Source organism: Ranitomeya imitator, chromosome 6, assembly GCF_032444005.1.
Source record: "Ranitomeya imitator isolate aRanImi1 chromosome 6, aRanImi1.pri, whole genome shotgun sequence".
NCBI classification, from domain to species: Eukaryota; Metazoa; Chordata; class Amphibia; order Anura; family Dendrobatidae; genus Ranitomeya; species Ranitomeya imitator.
The window spans coordinates 212,399,492-212,415,753 of NC_091287.1; the positions used below are offsets into that span (position 1 = coordinate 212,399,492).

At 44.9% G+C, this 16,262-nt stretch overlaps 1 protein-coding gene across 2 annotated transcripts in view; it reads right to left on the reverse strand.

The window, feature by feature from the left end:
* Positions 1–16,262, reverse strand: part of COL15A1 (collagen type XV alpha 1 chain) — a 1,189,398-nt gene that overhangs the window by 28,928 nt on the left and 1,144,208 nt on the right. For both annotated transcript variants that reach the window (XM_069730463.1, XM_069730464.1), the window contains one exon: positions 2,854–3,039. In XM_069730463.1, coding sequence (XP_069586564.1) covers positions 2,854–3,039 — 186 coding nt within the window. The remainder of the gene's footprint in view (positions 1–2,853; positions 3,040–16,262) is intronic.

Below are 16,262 nucleotides of genomic sequence, written 5' to 3' on the forward strand. Positions count from 1 at the left end.
TAATGATGGCCACTCGTTTTTCTTTACTTAGCTGCTTTTTTCTTGCCATAATACAAATTCTAACAGTCTATTCAGTAGGACTGTGCATCCACCAGACTTCTGCTCAACATAACTGATGGTCCCAACCCCATTTATAAGGCAAGAAATCCCACTTATTAAACCTGACAGGGCACACCTGTGAAGTGAAAACCATTTCCGGTGACTACCTCTTGAAGCTCATCAAGAGAATGCCAAGAGTGTGCAAAGCAGTCATCAAAGCAAAAGGTGGCTACTTTAAAGAACCTAGAATATAAGACATATTTTCAGCTGTTTCACACTTTTTAAGTATATAATTCCACATTTAAGTACTTTGTTAAGTATATAATTCCACATGTGTTAATTCATAGTTTTGATGCCTTCAGTGTGAATTTACAATTTTCATAGTCATGAAAATACAAAAAAATCTTTAAATGAGAAGGTGTGTCCAAACCTTTGGTCTGTACTGTATATATTTAGTTGCGTTGAGCCAGATTATAGAGCCCTTATCAGCATATATGTCCAATTTGGAGGTGCTCAGCATATATCAACATATAGATATAAATAATTCAGAAAAAAGAATGCGTCACTCACCATGGCAGCTTGAATGAAAAGTCCATTATTTCATGACTTTCATCTTAGATGGTAAGGTGCAGTTAGAGAGAAGAGAGGACATGTTATCCGAGCATGTTCAAGTGCCAATAGAGCATCTTCGGCCTGCTCTAATACTATGTTTCAGTAACTGTGGCTGCATGTCTCATGTTTGTTCGACAGCCGCAACACATGCTGGGATTGCCTGTTTGTTAGGCAATCCTTGAATGTGTTGCGATTATCAAACAGCTGTCAGATATGCAGTGATTACGACTAGAACATAGTATTATAGCATGCTGAGGATGCTCTATTAGCACTTGAGCATTCTCCCTCATCACTATTGCCCATGTATATCTTATCACTATTGATATCACATACATTGGGTAGTTGAACCATTCAGGCTGTGCTTGAGGTGTGATAGGGAGCACAGCCCTGACATGAACAGCACCCAACAGCACACTGTCTACTATGGAGTTACTACACTGATAATTAGATTGGCTACAGTGAATTGTGGGAAATGTAGTTTCGACAGCTTTATGAATAAACCCTTGATGTCATTGTAAGGGGTTGGCAGGTTCCCTGTGTTGCGCCCTCTCCTCATTCTGTGTGACCCCCCGTGCACTCTTGTGTACATATATTATGGGCCTGTTTATTAATGTCTTGTTGTTTCCGTACTGTGGAATGTATGTGCTGTGTTTGTAATGTCTGATAATGTTTCACCATGTTTGCTAAATGTATGTTAGCTTAGGGAAAGGAGCTAGTTAATTTTGTGGGCTGGGTCAGCGGCTTCTAGAGAGGAGAAAGCTGCTGTCCCTAGTCAGTGAGCCCGGATACGTTGGCCAGGGCAGACGTGTGCTACTGAAAGGGCACTGCCAGACTCAAGGATGGGAGAGATCTATTGCCCCGGATCAAAGATTCATATGGACTGAAGGATTACAACACAGGCTCCCAGGACTTGGGACAGGGCCTTCACTGAAGGGTTCTCCGGTGCCCAGATTCCAGCGAGTGGACTACTGCAAACTTCAGCTGCTGCAGTTGTTGTGGGTACGGCCGCTGCCAGAGTCAGGGAGAGAGCAGGAAGCCAGTGTTAAAGTTGTCTTTTTGTCCACCTTTCATTCATGTTCAATAAAAGTTATTTTCCCTGTTGGAGTGCAGCTGCCTTCCAGACCCTTATTTGCCTGGACTACGATGACAAAAGAAGAGAAGGTAACTCCTGGGGAAAAGGCTGTGACAGCCCTGTATTGCATGTACAAGGGGCTGGGGTGTCTGTGGACGGTGTTTTGTGCGTGAACCCAGCCAGGACTACCACCCTGGTCGCCCTTGTTACATCATTATATGCATTTAGTATAACAGTGAAGACATAAAGACATTCTTCTTGTAAAAGTGGAGAAGATGACTAACACCTCTTCTGAAGACCTCTGTTGTTATATTGTGTGTGAATTGTATTTTATTGTGTGCTTTACTCTTAAGTTGGCTACAGTATCCTGTTAGTCAGGGGTGAGGCAGCTAATAGTTGGGGAGGAGTAGGTGGGCGCTATTGGTTACTTATTGCTTTTTAAACTTAGTGGAGAGAGTTGGAGAGAAAGAGAGGACACCCTCAGAGTTCTGTCATAATTGGATGTGTGTGAAGAAGCAGACCTTCAAGGGAGCAATGCACAGTGGTGGCAGTTTTGCTCATAGCAGGCAAGTTGGGGCACCTATGCAAGAAGATTTATAGCAAGTCTTAGTTATAGCCAGACTTGGAGGTCTTAGTGAAAGAATTATGGGAGCAGCCAGGCTAGGGTATGACTGTAAGGTAGTAGCCAGTGAGAGATCCCTTACACCATTCACAGAGTGCAGTTAGGGAGCAATAACACATTGACTCATGTGGCCCTGTACTGTGAAGATAGAGGCCGCCAGCATACCCCGTTGTGTATATGTAACATTCTTCACAAGTATTGTGCCGTTTTCCATAACCACTACAAATGTGCCTCTGTATTGTGCAGAAGAGAAAGTCAAGCATTGTTCCGGTTAACCTTTGTATATATGTTTTAAACCTCAGTAAACAAGACTTTATTTTTGCAAAGCCATCTGTTTTCTTCATCATGAAGTTAAAAGGGGTCCAGCACCACACAAATTGCACAAAAATGTATCCTGAAGGTGTCCGTAACAAAACTGCAACCGCATGCACACTACCAGGGACCCTTATGTAAGATGTTTAGAGGCATGGAACTAGTTGTCCGACAGATTCCCCCCTTACAGTCTTACCTTCAGATTGACAATAGGTAGGTTAAACCTATCTGTTCTTCTCACTATACTGTGAAGATCTTGCAGATGTGATGAGAGAAAAGCACGGAAGGTAGATGTTAGGCCAACTGCACGAGCTTGCTGAAAGCATTGTAAATCGGCCCGAGCGTCACCAGCAAAAGGAGAGTTCAACGCTACAAGGTGCAGCTAAAAGAAAACAAAACATTTTCGATACTGAAATGTGTGCAAAAAATGATAACATCTAAATTAAATAAACAAGCATAATTTTTTTACTGCAAATGTATAAACTTTGAACATAATATGTAGTTTCACATATGTAAATGTGATTTTTGTATTTGTATTTTTTTCCCTCTATTAATGATTCATTAACATACAGGTTTTTAACATTCTTTTTTTTAACTTAAAGTGCACTGGTCAGCAGAATTTTGCTAAGTAAACTACAGATACTGTCATGTTGCTGCTGTTATACTGATTAAAATGATACTTGGGGTGAAGAAATCCATCTTGTGGTTCTTGTGTAATCAGTGTTAGAAGTTTTCCATTAATGAGATGCTTGTGCTCCAGAGCGGGACTGTAAATAGAGTCTTATCTTCCTGCTCTAGGTGAGAGAAACCAAGGAGAGACCTGCCCACAGGCCGCCCGCTTATCATTGTAATCAGTACAAAAGTGGCAACCTGACAATGCCTGTACACTGTGTTTGAAATTATTATGCAAATTGGATTTAAGTGTCAAAGATTTAATTGTTTTGTTTTTCAAATAAACTCGTGGATGGAATTGTGTCTCAGGGCTCAATGGATCACTGAAATCAATCTTAAACATGTGATAATTAGTTTTCCCAGGTGATTCTAATTAAATGAATACTTTCTTAAAAATGATGTTCCACATTATTAAGCAGGCCGCAGGTTTCAAGCAATATGGGAAATAAAAAGGATCTTTCCGCTGCTGAAAAGCATTAAATAGTGCAATGCCTTGGATAAGGTATGAAAACATTAGATATTTCATGAAAACTTAAGAGTGATCATCATACTGTGAATAGATTTATGACTGAAACAGAGCACAGACAGAGTTCATGCAGATAAAGGCATAATGAGGAAGGTTTCTTCCAGACAAATTCATTGGATTAAGAGAGCACCTGCCAAAATACCATTACAAAGCAGCAAAGAGTTATTTGAAGCTGCTGGTGCCTCTGGACTCCCTCAAGATACAGGATCCTTCAAAGGCTTGCTGTGGTGCATAAACCTACTATTCAGTGACCCCTAAACAGTGTTCACAAGCAGAAATGGTTGCAGTGGGCCCAGACATACATGAAGACTAATTTTCAAACAGTCTTGTTTATTGATGAGTGTCGAGCAACCCTTCATGGTCCAGATGAATGGAGTAGTGGATGGTTGATGGATGGCCACCATGTCCCAACAAGGCTGCGACATCAGCAAGGAGGTGGAGGAGTCATGTTTTGGGCCGGAATCATGGGGAAACAGCTGGTATGACCCTTTAAGGTTCCTGAAGGTGAGAAAATTACCTCTGCAAAGTATATAGAGTTTCGGACTGACAACTTTCTTCCATGGTATAAAAAAGCAGAAATGTTCCTTCAGGAGCAAAATCATCTTCATGCATGACAATGCACCATGTCATACTGCAAAGAATACCTCTGAATTATTAGCTGCTATGGGCATAAAAGGAGATAAACTCATGGTGTGGCCTCCAACTTCCCCTGACCTCAACCCTATAGAGAACCTTTGAAGTATCATCAAGCAAAAGATCTATGAGGGTGGGAGGCAGTTCACATCAAAACAGCAGCTCTGGGAGGCTATTCTGACTTCATGCGAAGAAATACAAGCAGAAACTCTACAAAAACTCAGAAGTTCAATGGATGCAAGAATTGTGAAGATGATGTCAAAGAAGGGTTCCTATGTTAACATGTAACTTGGCCTGTTAGGATGTTTTGGAGTTAAATAGCTTTTTTGTTCAGTGAATGTGACCTCCTAATGCTGCGAATTCCACAAATGAGCATTTTCAGTTCTTTAAAACATATCAAATGTTTAGAAATTCTACTGTGCCTAATAATTTGGAACAGTGCATTGTGAGGTTTTATTCAGTTTGGAGATTATACTGGTATCATTGGGAGGTTTCTTCAATAAAATTCGATGTATACTCTAACGGGTGATGACTTTTATTAGGGCTCCTTCTCACTTGCGAGAAATACGTCCGAGTCTCGCAGGTTAAAACCCTTCTCTGGCGCCGGCACTCCAGAGCGGAGCGTGCAGCTCCATGTAGTGCTATGCGGCTGCACGCTTCGCTCTGGAGTCCCGGCACCAGAGAAGGGTTTTAACCTGCGAGACTCTGACGTATTTCTCGCAAGTGAGAAGAAGCCCTTAGACTGACTGTCATTTGCACCGACCATTTAGGAAAATCTGAGAAAAATATAAGTTGCATAATAATATGGAACTTGGTGTAGATTACTTAGCAAAATTCTGCTGACAGGTTCGCTTTAAAGAAGCATTCTCATAGAGATTATTTTTAAATATATCTGAGTATATACAGTCATAGCCAAAAGTGTAGACACCCTTGAAATTGTTCCAGAAAATTAAGTACTGTATATACTCGAGTATAAGCTGACCCGAGTATAAGCCGACCCCCTAATTTTGCCACAAACAACTGGGAAAACTTATTGACTCGAGTATAAGCCTAGGGTAGGAAATGCAGCAGCTACCGGTGAGTTTCAAAAATAAAAATAGATGCTCCATACCGTTCATTATTGCCCCATAGATGCTCCATATAAAGCTGTGCCCCACATATAATGCTCTGCACCGTTCATTATGCCCCCATATAAAGCTGTGCCACATATAATGCTCTGCACCGTTCATTATGGCCCCATATAAAGCTGCGCCACATATAATGCTCTGCACCGTTCATTATGGCCCCATATAAAGCTGTGCCACATATAATGCTCTGCACCGTTCATTATGCCCCCATATAAAGCTGTGCCACATATAATGCTCTGCACCGTTCATTATGGCCCCATATAAAGCTGTGCCACATATAATGCTCTGCACCATTCATTATGGCCCCATAGATACTCCATATAAAGCTGTACCCCATATATAATGCTCTGCACCGTTCATTATGGCGCCATAGATGCTCCATATAAAGCTGTGCACCATATATAATGCTCTGCACCGTTCATTATGGCCCCATAAATGCTCCATATAAAGCAGTGCCCCATATATATTGCTCTGCATTGTTCATTATGGCCCCATAGATGTTCCATATAAAGCTGTGCCATATATAATGCTGCTGCTGCAATAAAAAAAAAAAATAAAAAAATCACATACTCACCTTTCTTCACTCAGGACGCCGGCGCTTTAAATATTTGCCTGCTCCTTGTGCGGCTCCGTCTCCAGCACTGATGCTCAGAAGAGAGCGCGCACTGACTAAGTCACTGCGCCCTCTGACCTGAGCATCACTGCCAGAGGACGCTGGAGACGGAGCCGCACCGGAACGAGGAGCAGGTAAATATCGCGCAGCGCTTCCCTCCCCGTATACTTACCTGCTCCTGGCGCGGTCCCTGCACGTCCCTGCTTCTTCCACCGCTGCATCTTCTTCCTGTATTGAGCGGTGTGATGTAGCGATGTCCTGGCTGTGCAGTGAATAGGCAGTGACCCATTTAAAGTTCAAACAAAGTCTTGTTTATTTCATAGCATACTCACAAACAGGGACATAAAGCAAATAAGTCCTTCGGTATGCAGCCGGGAAAAAATAACAACAGTCCACAGTCCGCTGCCGTGAGCGTATTACACCCCCATGTACGCTGGGGTGTCTGGCTTTTCAGGCTCTGCCTGGCCCGTGTTTCTCCACACGGAAGGAGCTCTGCACAAGCCTCCTCCTAGGTCTGACTCCCAGACCAGACTGACACACCCAAATTCTCTTGCTGGGGTTTTTTTTCTATCCTCCAGATTCTATGGCCATGGGCCACTATAAGATCTGGGCTGGAGGAAACGGACCGGCCCCACTACCATCCTGCAGTCCGTTTCAAAAATAAAAGCCCATACCAGGTTTTCCTGAATAAATTCTGGGACAAATAACTTGACCCAGTTCACACTTACTTTTATTCTTCCCTGTGTCTCACAGGCAACCTGCTGTGAGCACAGGGCACTCCAGCGGATCTAATATGCTTCCAAGCACATCCTGGGGGACACATAGCGACCCTCGCATATGACACCGGTCACTGCCTCACAGCGGTCACAGTTACCGATCATTACAGTAATGAATATGCGACTCCACCTCTATGGGAGGTGGAGCCACATATTCATTACTGTAATTAGCAGTGCCATGTGACCGCTCAGTACAGGAAGAATCTGCAGCGCTGGAAGAAGCAGGGACGTGCAGGGACCGCACCAGGAGCAGGTAAGTATAACTAGACAGCCACCGCCCCCCTCCCCTGCCGACCCCCGGGTATGACTCGAGCATAAGCCGAGAGGGGGACTTTCAGCCCCCAAAAATGGGTTGAAAATCTCTGCTTATATCGGGCTTATGCCCCAGTGCCAGCAGTAGGCCCCCCACCTGTCATCGCAGGGTCAGCTGTATCGGCATTTAGCCGATACAGCTGACCGCAATGACGAGGGAAGGAGCACTGTGCTCTTTCCCCTATCATCCCCCTGTCAGCGTCTGACATCAATAACGCTGACAGAGGGCGCGATGACGTCACTGCCCGGTGAGCGCTGTCAGGAGACAAGCTGGAGCTCAGGGCAGCGCAAGAACCAGGAAAAAGAGAGGTGAGTATTTTTTTTTAAGGGGTGCTGCCTTTTAATGCAGGATCTGCCTATGGCGGAGTCTGCCTATGGGGGTCTGCCTAATACTACAGGGTCTGCCTGTGGGGGGGTCTGCCATATACTACAGGGTCTGCGTATGGGGGGTCTGCCTAATGCTACAGGGTCTGCCTAATACTACAGGGTCTGCCTATGGGGGGTCTGACTTATACTACAGGGTCTGCCTATGGGGGGTGCTGTCTTATTCTACAGGGTCGGCCTATGGGGGTGCTGCCTTATAGTACAGGGTCTGCATATGGGGATGCTGCCTTATAGTACCAGGTCTGCCTATGGGGGTGCTGCCTTATAGTACAGGGTCTGCCTATGGGGGTGCTGCCTTATAGTACAGGGTCTGCCTATGGGGGTGCTGCCTTATAGTACAGGGTCTGCCTATGGGGGTGCTGCCTTATAGTACAGGGTCTGCCTATAGGGGTGCTACCTTATACTACAGGGTCTGCCTATAGGGGTGCTGCTTTATACTACAGGGTCTGCCTGCGGGGTGCTACCTTATACTTAAGGGTCTGCCTATGGGGTGCTGCCTTAAATTACAGTGTCTGCCTATGGGGAGTGCATTATACAATATACAGTAGGCCTATGGGGAGTGCATTATACTATATTGAGGACTATCTGGTACATTATACTATATTGAGGACTATCTGGGACATTATACTATATTGAGGACTATCTGGTACATCTATATATATAACTAGATTGTGGCCCGATTCTAACGCATCGGGTATTTTAGAATATGCATGTCCCCGTAGTATATGGACAATGATGATTCCAGAATTCGCGGCATACTGTGCCCGTCGCTGATTGGTCGAGGCAACCTGTATGACATCATCGTCGCCATGGCAACCATTATGACATCTATGTCGATACTGTGCCCGTCGCTGAATCAGAAACGCGGGATTTCTACGTCCTTTATGACATCATCGTCGCTGTGCCCGTTGCTGATTGGTCGAGGCAACCTTTATGACATCGTCGCCATGGCAACCATTATGACATCATCGTCGCTGTGCCCGTTGCTGATTGGTCGAGGCCTCGACCAATCAGAGACGTGGGATTTCTACGTCGATACTGTGCCCGTCGCTGATTGGTCGAGGCCTGGTGGCCTCAACCAATCAGAGACGCGGGATTTCCAGGACAGACAGACAGACAGACAGAAAAACCCTTAGACAATTATATCTATAGACTAGACTGTGGCCCGATTCTAACGCATCGGGTATTCTAGAATATGCATGTCCCCGTAGTATATGGACAATGATGATTCCAGAATTTGCGGCAGACTGTGCCCGTCGCTGATTGGTCGAGGCAACCTTTATGACATCATCGTCGCCATGGCAACCATTATGACATCTACGTCGTTACTGTGCCCGTCGCTGAATCAGAAATGTGGGATTTCTACATCCTTTATGACATCATCGTCGCTGTGCCCGTTGCTGATTGGTCGAGGCCTGGCAGCCTCGACAAATCAGAGACGCGGGATGTCTACGTCCTTTATGACATCATCGTCACTGTGCCCTTTGCTGATTGGTCGAGGCCTGGCAGCCTCGACCAATCAGAGACGCGGGATTTCCAGTACAGACAGACAGAAAAACCCTTAGACAATTATATATATACTAGATTGTGGCCCGATTCTAACGCATCGGGTATTCTAGATTATGCATGTCCCCGTAGTATATGGACAATGATGATTCCAGAATTCGCGGCAGACTGTGCCCTTCGCTGATTGGTCGAGGCAACCTTTATGACATCATCGTCGCCATGGCAACCATTATGACATCATCGTCGCTGTGCCCATCGCTGATTGGTCGAGGCCTGGCGGCCTCGACCAATCAGAGGTGCGGGATTTCTACGTCGATGCTGTGCCCGTCGCTGATTGGTCGAGGCCTGGTGGCCCAATTGTTGCCCGATTCTAACGCATCGGGTATTCTAGAATATGAATGTCCCCGTAGTATATGGCCAATGATGATTCCAGAATTCACGGCAGACTGTGCCCGTCGCTGATTGGTCGAGGCAACCTTTATGACATCATCGTCGCCATGGCAACCATTATGACATCATCGTCGCTGTGCCCGTTGCTGATTGGTCGAGGCAACCTTTATGACATCATCGTCGCCATGGCAACCATTATGACATCATCGTCGCTGTGCCCATCGCTGATTGGTCGAGGCAACCTTTATGACATCATTGTCGCCATGGCAACCATTATGACATCATCATCGCTGTGCCCGTCTCTGATTGGTCGAGGCCTGGCAGCCTCGACCAATCGGGGACGCGGGATTTCCTGGACAGACAGACAGAAAAACCCTTAGACAATTATATATATAGACTAGATTGTGGCCCGATTCTAACGCATCGGGTATTCTAGAATATGCATGTCCCCGTAGTATATGGACAATGATGATTCCAGAATTCGCAGCAGACTGTGCCCGTCGCTGATTGGTCGAGGCAACCTTTATGACATCATCGTCGCCATGGCAACCATTATGACATCTACGTCGATACTGTGCCCGTCGCTGATTGGTCGAGGCGAATTCGCGGCAGACTGTGCCTGTCGCTGATTGGTCGAGGCAACCTTTATGACATCATCATCGCCATGCTGTGCCCGTCGCTGAGACGCGGGATTTCCAGGACAGACAGACGGAAAAACCCTTAGACAATTATATATATAGATTGTCCCGCGTTTCTGATTGTGGTGATCAATCAGCGACGGGCACAGCGACGATGATGTCATAAAGGACGTAGACATCCCGCGTCTCTGATTGGTCGAGGCCGCCAGGCCTCGACCAATCAGCGATGGGCACAGTGACGATGATGTCATAAAGGACGTAGACATCCCGCGTCTCTGATTGGTCGAGGCCGCCAGGCCTCGACCAATCAGCGATGGGCACAGTGACGATGATGTCATAAAGGACGTAGAAATCCCACGTTTCTGATTCAGCGACGGGCACAGTATCGACGTAGATGTCATAATGGTTGCCATGGCGACGATGATGTCATATAGGTTGCCTCGACCAATCAGCGACGGGCACAATCTGCCACAAATTCTGGAATCATCATTGTCCATATACTACGGGGACATGCATATTCTAGAATACCCGATGCGTTAGAATCGGGCCACAATCTAGTTATACTATAAAGAGGCTATCTAGAGGGGCATATAGCGTGGGGATTACAGTGTTGGAGCCATGTTTGGAGGCTACTAAGGGGTTAGTATACTGTGTGGGTGGTACTATACAGTGAGGGGGCATTATACTGTGTATAAGAGGCCATCATACTGTGTATAGGGGAGCTGTACAGGGGGGAGACTTGGGACATTATTAAATGTAAAGTGGGCACTTATTGTTATAGGGGAACTCAGGTTATTGTGACTGTCAAAGGAGCACACATGGCAATATTACTCTCTAGGGCAGTGATCCCCAACTCCAGTCCTCAAGGCCCACCAACAGATCATGTTTTCAGGTTTTCCTTTGTTTTGCACAGGTAGTGCAATTATCACCTGGGCAATACTAAGGAAATCCTGAAAACATGACCTGTTGGTGGGCCTTGAGGACTGGAGTTGGGGACCCCTGCTCTAGGGGACAAAATATGGGCACTGTAGTCTAGGGCACTTGTGCCCAGCATTACTACAATATAGAGGGGTGCTTTAGAATTTAGAGGGTACACAGAACCACACAGCAGGTGCAGTAATAGTGACACATACAGCAGCGGCTCAGTATTGGGGTATCAGGGGCAGTAATAGCTACACATACGGCAGCAGTGGCTCAGTATTGGGGTATCAGGGGCAGTAATAGGGACACATACGGCATCAACGGCTCAGTATTGGGGTATCAGGTGCAGTAATAGGGACACATACAGCAGCAACGGCTCAGTATTGGGGTATCAAGGGCAGTAATAGCTACACATACGGCAGCAGTGGCTCAGTATTGGGGTATCAGGGGCAGTAATAGGGACACATACGGCAGCAGCGGCTCAGTATTGGGGTATCAAGTGCAGTAATAGGGACACATACGGCAGCAGCGGCTCAGTATTGGGGTATCAGGGGTAGTAATAGGGACACATACAGCAGCATACAGCAGCAGCGGCTCAGTATTGGGGTATTAGGGGCAGTAATAGCTACACATACAGCAGCAGCGGCTCAGTATTGGGGTATCAGGTGCAGTAATAGGGACACATACGGCAGCAGTGGCTCAGTTTTGGGGTATCAGGGGCAGTAATAGCTACACATATGGCAGCAACGGCTCAGTATTGGGGTATCAGGTGCAGTAATAGGGACACATACGGCAGCAGCGGCTCAGTATTGGGGTATCAGGTGCCGTAATAGGGACACATACGGCAGCAGCGGCTCAGTATTGGGGTGTCAGGTGCAGTAATAGGGACACATACAGCTGCAGCGGCTCAGTATTGGGGTATCAGGTGTAGTAATAGGGACACATACGGCAGCAGGGGCTCAGTATTGGGGTATCAGTAGGATGAGTCCAGGCTGGAGAAGCTGTCATGTCGGTCTGGGCCAGATGGGAAAAGTGAACGATTCCATCATAAAGAACGTCAGCGGTAAGACATTATCTGTAACTGTGCTGTGATCTCTTATATGTTCTGTAGGGCTGGTATCTACCACTGACCATATGGAGGTAATATCCATGTTGGTCTTTGTATAGAGATTATCTTCAGTAATAGTGGAGGAGAACCTCAGCAGATGACCGCGCTATTAGGGCGAATCACCCAGCTATAATCAAGGTTACCTGGTTAGGGGCCCACTCAGAAGCTTCGCCCCCCTGAACCAAAACCCTAGCTACGCCTTTGCAGATTAGGTACATAATCAAAAGAATTTTACTAAAATACTATAGACGTACCAATGAAAACAGTTGGAACAAGTCACATGACATAATGATATCAATAAATACATTCATTAAGCAGCAGGTGTATGAAAACAGTCAATAGTGAGCGTGGGAACTTTTCAGAATATTTTCCCAGGCTCGAGGTCATATGAGGACAACCAGCAGAGGGCGCATCACCGCAAATGAAGGTAACTACAGGTCATTGACCTACTTTCCATTCATTTGCTGGGGTTTTACAGGCAGGAGCACAGCTGCATTATAGCAGAGCTTCTGCCTGTAAAATAATTTAACCCCTTCAGATGGATTTACATCGTGCGACGTGACAGATCATCGGAAGGTATGAGATATTGTTGTTTTTTTATTTTTCCTTTGTTACAGAGCGAGGGTCTTCAGGTGGATTAAGAGTCTAATAAAATATTACAACAACCTGTGTCTTTATTTCATTAAAAGACTTTGTAATAATGTGTGTGGTGTGTGTGTTTTTGAACCATTTCATACAATTGGATTAATAATGGATAGGTGTCATAATTGACGCCTCTCCATTATTAATCTGGCTTAATGTCACCTTACAATAGCAAGGTGACATTAACCCTTCATTACCCCATATCCCACTGCTACACGGGAATGGGAAGAGAGTGGCCAAGTGCCAGAATAGGCGCATCTTCCGGATGTGCCTTTTCTGGGGTGGCTGGGGGCAGATGTTTTTAGCCGGGGGGGGGGAGGAAGTTAATATCCATGGACCCTCTCCAGGCTATTAATATCTGCCCTCAGTCACTGGCTTTACTACTCTGGCAGAGAAAATTGCGCGGGAGCCCACGCCAATTTTTTCCACCATTTAACCCTTTAATTTAATAGCTAGAGCGCCCATATTTTGCCCATACACACTACTAACATTGGTAGTGTGGAATATGCAAAAAAATGGGGATATGAGAAGGTTTACTGTATGTAAACCATGTCTCATATCATGTCGGGTTTGAGAAGGAGATAGGAAAACCGGCAATTGAATTATCGGCTTTAAAGCTATCTAGCGCTGTATGAAATATTATTATATATACATATAAGTACATATATGTGTCTCAATGACATATATATATATATATATATATATATATATATATATATATATATATACAGTATATACCTATTCTATGTGTACACATTTATTCTACCTATTCTACTGTAAGCTGTCAGCGTGATTTTACTGTACACCGCACTGAATTGCCGGCTTTTCTCTCTAACAACGCTGCGTATTTCTCGCAAGTCACACTGCTGGTCCATGTGTAATCCGTATTTTTCTCGCCCCCATAGACTTTCATTGGCGTATTTTTTGCGCAATACGGTGACAAACTCAGCATGCTGCGATTTTCTACGGCCGTAGAAAGCCGTATAATACGGATCAGTAAAATACGGCTGATAGAAGCTGGGGCATAGAGAATCATTGGGCCGTGTGTAATGCGTGTTTTACGGACGTATTTTATGAGCTCATACGTCCGTAAAACTCGCTAGTGTGACGCCGGCCTAAAATTTATCACATATGGTGCAATTTATTTTTAATACCACTTTCTCTGAGTCACAATTAATATACTGCTTAATTTTACTCATTTGAATGATCAGAATCATAGAAAACAGAACTGCATAATGTAAATGAGCACATGCGACATCTCTGTGAGCCACATTTAAAGTATCCATTTTGCTGCAGCCAAGTGCTTTTTTTAAATTCATGGGTCAGTAAAATAAGTTGGAGAAAGAGAATTACCTATTGAAGGTGCCTTTTTTGCTACAACATTGCAGCGTTTATTCAAAAAGCGTGCTAATGTCTCATTCTCAAAAGTATTGGTAGATGTTTATTAACCCCTTTCTGACCTTAGACGTACTATCCCGTCGAGCTGACCTGGGCCTATCTGACCCTCGACGGGATAGTACGTCATAGCGATCGGCTGCGCTCACGGGGGAGCGCAGCCGATCGCGGCTGGGTGTCAGCTGTCTATCGCAGCTGACATCCGGCACTATGTGCCATGAGCGGTCACGGACCGCCCCCGGCACATTAACCCCTGGCACACCACAATCAAACATGATCACGGTGTGTCGGCGGTATAGGGAAGCATCGCACAGGGAGGGGGCGCCCTGTGGGCTTCCCTGAGACCCCCGCAGCAACGTGATGTGATCGCGTTGCTGCGAGGGTCTCTTACCTCCTACTCCTCCTTACAGACCCGGATCCAAGATGGCCACGGCATCCGGGTCCTGCAGGGAGGTGGCTTCACTGCGCCTGCTCAGAGCAGGCGCCGGGAAGCATAGGAAAAATGCACGTCAGATCGCTGATCTGACACAGTGCACAGCAAAGTGTCAGATCAGCGATCTTACACTATAACATGATGCCCCCCCGGAGCAATGTTATAGTGTAAAAAAAAAAATATTCTAATGTGTAAAAAAAAATTCCCAAAAAATCCCCCCCCCAAAAAAATATATTGTTCCTATAAATACATTTCTTTATCTAAATAAAAAAACAATAAAAGTACACATATTTAGTATCGCCGCATCCGTAACGATCTCACCTATAAAACTATATCACTAGTTAACCCCCTCAGTGAACACCGTAAAAAAAAAAAAAGAGGCAAAAAACAATGCTTTATTGTCATACCGCCAAACAAAAAGTGGAATAACACGTGATCAAAAAGACGGTTATAAATAACCATGGTACCGCTGAAAACATCATCTTGTCCTGCAAAAAACGAGCTGCCATACAGCATCATCAGCAAAAAATAAAAAGTTATAGTCCTCAGAATAAAGCGATGCAAAAATAATTATTGTTTTCTATAAAATAGTTTTTATCGTATAAAAGCGCCAAAACATAAAAAAATGATATAAATGAGGTATCGCTGTAATCGTACTGACCCGAAGAATAAAACTGCTTTATCAATTTTACCAAACGCGGAATGGTATAAACGCCTCCCCCAAAAGAAATTCATCAATAGCTGGTTTTTGGTCATTCTGCCTCACAAAAATAAAATAAAAATAATAAAGTGATCAAAAAATGTCACGTGCCCGAAAATGTTACCAATAAAAACGTCAACTCGTCCCGCAAAAAACAAGACCTCACATGACTCTGTGGACTCAAATATGGAAAAATTATAGCTCTTAAAATGTGGTAACGCAAAAAATATTTTTTGCAATAAAAAGCGTCTTTCAGTGTGTGACGGCTGCCAACCATAAAAATCCGCTAAATAACCCGCTATAAAAGTAAATCAAACCCCCTTCATCACCCCCTTAGTTAGGGAAAAATTACAAAATTAAAAAAATGTATTTATTTCCATTTTCCCATTAGGGTTAGGGCTAGGGTTAGGGTTAGGGCTAGGGTTAGGGTTAAGGCTACAGTTAGGGTTAGGGTATGGATTACATTTACGGTCGGGATTAGGGTTAGGGGTGTGGTTAGGGTTATGGTTGAGATTAGGGTTAGGGGTGTGTTTGGATTAGGGTTTCAGTTATAATTGGGGGGTTTCCACTGTTTAGGCACATCAGGGGCTCTCCAAATGCGACATGGCGTCCGATCTCAATTCCAGCCAATTCTGTGTTGAAAAAGTAAAACAGTGCTCCTTCCCTTCCGAGCTCTCCCGTGTGCCCAAACAAGGCTTTACCCCAACATATGGAGTATCAGCGTACTCAGGACAAATTGGACAACAACTTTTGGGGTCCAATTTCTCCTGTTACCCTTGGGAAAATACAAAACTGGGGGCTAAAAAATAATTTTTGTGAGAAAAAAAAG